Below are 4,564 nucleotides of genomic sequence, written 5' to 3'. Positions count from 1 at the left end.
TTGCCCTTCTCTGGACACGCTCCAGCACGTCAATGTCCTTCTTGTAGTGAGGGGCCCAAAACTGAACACAGTAGTCGAGGTGGGGCCTCACCAGTGCCGAGTACAGGGGCACGATCACTTCCCTGCTCCTGCTGGCCACACTATTTCTGATACAGGCCAGGATGCCATTGGCCTTCTTGGCCGCCTGGGCACACTGCCGGCTCATGTTCAGCCGGCTGTCAACCAGCACCCCCAGGTCCTTTTCCGCCAGGCAGCTTTCCAGCCACTCTTCCCCAAGCCTGTAGCGCTGCATGGGGTTGTTGTGGCTGAAGTGCAGGACCCAGCACTTGGCCTTGTTGAATCTCATACAGTTGGCCTCAGCCCATCGATCCAGCCTGTCCAGGTCCCTCTGCAGAGCCTTCCTACCCTCGAGCAGATCAACACTGCCGCCCAACTTGGTGTCGTCTGCAAACTTACTGAGGGTGCACTTGATCCCCTCGTCCAGATCATTGATAAAGATATTGAACAAGACCGGCCCCAAAACTGAGCCCTGGGGAACACCGCCCGTGACCGGCCACTAACTGGATTTAACTCCATTTGCCACAATGTGATGTGTAATTTGACCATCTGAACAAGTTAAATGCAAATATCAAACAAATGCATGACATGGACCTCAAAGGGGAGTTTATGGAGCATCTGCTCAAACAATGAGATTGCTTGCTGATTCTAAAATACCAAGGAGTTTATCAGTTGCAGGATGGAAATTCAGTTTGACGATGGTGTACAGATACGTTAGCTTACAGTTTCCAGCAAAGCGAAACCAAAAGAAGGGGGTTGGGAGAGGCAAGGAATGTGTGCCTTGCCAAATGGAAAGATGGGAGAGGCTAAAACTGGTGTGTATTGTGTGGGAGCGCACTGTCCACTGAAGATCTTACCCCATTAGAAACGCACAGAGGAAAGCGTAATGCCTCCTTGCAGAGTGAGGCTGGCAGGATCCAGGATTACTAGGACTCTTGTTCCACAAAGTTTCTCTTGTTTCTCTGGTTTTGGGATGAAGATGGTAATGAGTGTACTGAATTAGAAGTGTTCTGCCATTTCTCTTCACCCAGTCTATGTGATTCACTGCTATGCTGTGCTTGAATCCGTCTGAAAGCTAGCCATATAAAAATTAAAAACTTCAGCAAGGCTTATGCTGGCTAATGGGGTTGGCAGACGGGTGAGAGCAGCATTAGCTCAAATTCAGTTAGACTCATGTTGAAGTTGCAAGCTGTATTTGGGAATTTGCTTACTTGCTCTGATATGCTTAGTTTTTGCAGATTCTGTATGGTCTTGAAAAGTTCTTTTGTGTTAGTATTTTGCTGGTTGGAAGCTGCTAGTTGTCATGGTAGTTTCACCCTTGGTGCTGCAGTGAGACATGGTACTGCTTGCTAGTGCTTTCAAGCATGTTTGAGCAGAAATAGCATTTTTTTTTATGGGTAGGTCTTTGTTATAACTTTCTTCTCTGGATACTGTCTGAATGCGTTTATGCTTTTGAGGTTTCTAGGTGGGAGGTGTGTCAACTGTCAGGTCCTCTTACCTTGTTTTGTTTTCTTTTTCCCAGAACTCTATTAGACATAACCTGTCCCTGCACAGCAAGTTCATTAAAGTCCATAATGAAGCCACAGGGAAGAGCTCTTGGTGGATGCTCAATCCTGAGGGTGGTAAAAGTGGAAAAGCACCAAGAAGAAGAGCTGCCTCCATGGACAACAGCAGCAAACTTGCAAAAGTCAGAGGTAAAGCATCCAAAAAGAAGCCTCCTCTCCAGTCTGCTCCAGAATCCACTGCTGACAGTCCTGGCTCCCAATTCCCGAAGTGGCCTGGGAGCCCATCCGCAAGAAGCAATGAGGACTCTGATGTGTGGAACACCTTCCGGCCTCGAACCAGTTCCAATGCAAGCACCATTAGTGCCAGGCTTTCTCCTATCCTGACAGAGCAGGATGACCTCCACGATGAAGAGCTGCTTCCTTCTCTAGTGTACTCCAGTGCATCCAGCAATGTTCCACCAACTGTGACTGAGGAGCTTGAACTCATTGATGGGTTAAATTTGATGTCTCCCAGCTCATCTGTGTTATCTACCCAGCAATCTGCCTCAAGTGGTCAGATCCAGAGAGATTCCAGCTTTTCTTTGCGGAGCCCGAATGCAGCTGGTCAGACCACTACTTTCAGCAATTCCCTGTTTAACCCTGTTGATATCTCGCTGCAAAGTTCTGTCAGCCATTTCTCTGCCCCTCAGACCTTGGAAGCTCTTCTGACACCCAGCTCTCCGCCACCAAGGGATGTTATGATGACTCAGGTGGATCCAGTTCTGCCACAGACTGGTAACAGGATGAGCAGCCGAACTCTTCTGCTTCTAGGTGGACAAGCTGCCCAGAGTAAGATGAGCTCAGGCAATACACGAGCAAAGCCTACAGAGCAGCAGGCAGAACCAGTCAGTGCCAGTGTTTTGCCATCAACCCTTCCCATAGTAACATCTCCTCAAAACACTGCCAGCATCACCAGTTTGAAGGCTCCAGTTTCTGCAACAACTGCCCAGTCGGTTCAGCTGGGCAGTCCACTGCTTCTTTCTTCTGCTAGTCCTGCTCCCTTGGGATTGAACCAGGACAGGCTGCCCATTGACCTGGATGTTGACATGTACATGGAGAACCTTGAATGTGATATGGATTACATAATCAACAGTGAACTCATGGATGGAGAAGGACTGGACTTTAATTTTGAACCCATTCTGTCTACTCCCAGCTATCCCAGCACTTCACAGGCCTCCAACCATACCTGGGTACCAAGTTAATTTCAGGAGCACAAAAAGGTAGGTGTAGTTAACGTCAAAAGCTACAGCTCTATAGTGGGAACAGCCCTGTCTGGGATGGTTCCTGTGCCCAGCTCTGCAGCAGTTAAAGATACCTCTTTGGAAACACAGGTGCTCTTTGAGTAAAAAGCTTCTGGGAGAGCCACATTCCCTTTTAGAAGGAGAAAAAGCTGTGTAAAGGTAGGTAGATTTAACTTACCAGGTAGTAAACTCCTTTCATTCAGGTTGCTGCTCTACTCCATTAAACTCCTGTTGTCTCTCGTTACCAAAGATGACTGTGTTACAGGATGTCGGTCTCTGCCATGCAATGCCTATAACTCTGAAGTTGACATGAGAGCATATGCTGATTCCATAAATAAAGACATGATCCTATATATACAGAACGGTTGAACTGAGCCAAGCACACGTTGTGTTTCTGTCCAGGTTATTATTATCCTTGCAGAATTTTCTAGTATGTGTAGTTGCAAAGCATCTCTGTCATGACTGCCTGCTTTGCCCAGTGTGTAGCAGGACACAATCACTCTCAGTTGTCAGACCTTCTGCCCTTCCCTTATCTGGGATAGTGTCTGTAAAGTCTGGTAAGCTGGTTCATCAGCATTAACTACTGAATTGCTTATGTACCCATTACTGGAATGGGAAACAGGAGGATATGCAGTGTGGATGGAGATGGCAAAGCTGCCTCTTCAGCTATCTTTCATATTTGCACAAAAATTTCTAGGGTCAGTTTGGCAAATAGTGTATATGAGAACAAGAGTTAGAAATGTCTTATTCTCTGAGAGTGTGACACCCTGATTTGAAGCTCTTTAACCACTGAGGCAGTTGAAGAATTAGAGAAATGGAGCTGAAGGCGTAATTCAACTTGGAGCTCAGCTAACAGAAAATGGACAGTTTCTTTTATGGACTGGAGCATAGCCTGGATATTGGTTGGAAAGTGGAAGCCTTGCCAAGAATATTTCCTGTTTAGGAGGCAGATCTGGTATTTGTTATTGTTGTAAATTCAACCCCTAATACTGGCCAGCTGATCAGGAAGAAGTAAGGGCAAATTGCAGATACTGCTTCAGTTGTGGGAAGCCCTTGAGCTTCAAAATGATGGAGACTGTGAAATTAGAATCATAGAATCATTAAGGGTGGAAGAGACCTCTAACATCATAGAGTCCAACCGTCAACCCAACACCACCATGCCCACTAAACCGTGTCCCTAAGTGCCTCATCTACCCGTCTTTTTACCTCCAGGGATGGTGACTCAACCACTTCCCTGGGCAGCCTGTTCCAATGTTTAACCACTCTTTCAGTAAAGAAATGTTTCCTCATGTCCAATCTAAACCTCCCCTGGCGCAACTTGAGGCCATTTCCTCTCGTTCTATCGCTTGTTACTTGGGAGAAGAGACCGACCCCCACCTCCTAACCCCCCCCTGGCGCAACTTGAAGCCATTTCCTCTCATCCTATCGGGGGTTACTTGGGAGAAGAGACCGACACCCACCTTGCTACAGCCTCCTTTCTCTCCTTTCTAGTTGTAGAGAGCGATGAGGTCTCCCCTCAGCCTCCTCTTCTCCAGACTAAACAGTCCCAGTTCCCTCAGCCCCTCCTCATAAGACTTCTTCTCCAGACCCTTCACCAGCCTCGTTGCCCTTCTCTGGACACGCTCCAACACCTCAACGTCCTTCCTGTAGTGAGGGGCCCAAAACTGAACACAGTATTCGAGGTGCGGCCTCACCAGTGCCGAGTACAGGGGCACGATCACT

General features: G+C 47.6%; 1 protein-coding gene across 1 annotated transcript in view; it reads left to right on the top strand.

Moving 5' to 3' along the window:
* Positions 1 to 943: 943 nt before the first annotated feature.
* The window catches only part of FOXO4 (forkhead box O4), a 15,039-nt gene continuing 11,418 nt past the window's right edge, over positions 944 to 4,564 (top strand). The window contains exons 1-2 of the mRNA XM_009331747.1: positions 944 to 958; positions 1,580 to 2,821. Of these exons, the coding sequence (XP_009330022.1) occupies positions 944 to 958; positions 1,580 to 2,803 (1,239 nt within the window). The 3' untranslated portion in view covers positions 2,804 to 2,821. The remainder of the gene's footprint in view (positions 959 to 1,579; positions 2,822 to 4,564) is intronic.

This window comes from Pygoscelis adeliae, unplaced genomic scaffold, assembly GCF_000699105.1.
Source record: "Pygoscelis adeliae isolate BGI_AS28 unplaced genomic scaffold, ASM69910v1 Scaffold79, whole genome shotgun sequence".
Classification (NCBI taxonomy): domain Eukaryota; kingdom Metazoa; phylum Chordata; class Aves; order Sphenisciformes; family Spheniscidae; genus Pygoscelis; species Pygoscelis adeliae.
Note: the sequence above shows the minus strand (reverse complement) of the source record. Positions and strands in the feature narration are given on the sequence as shown.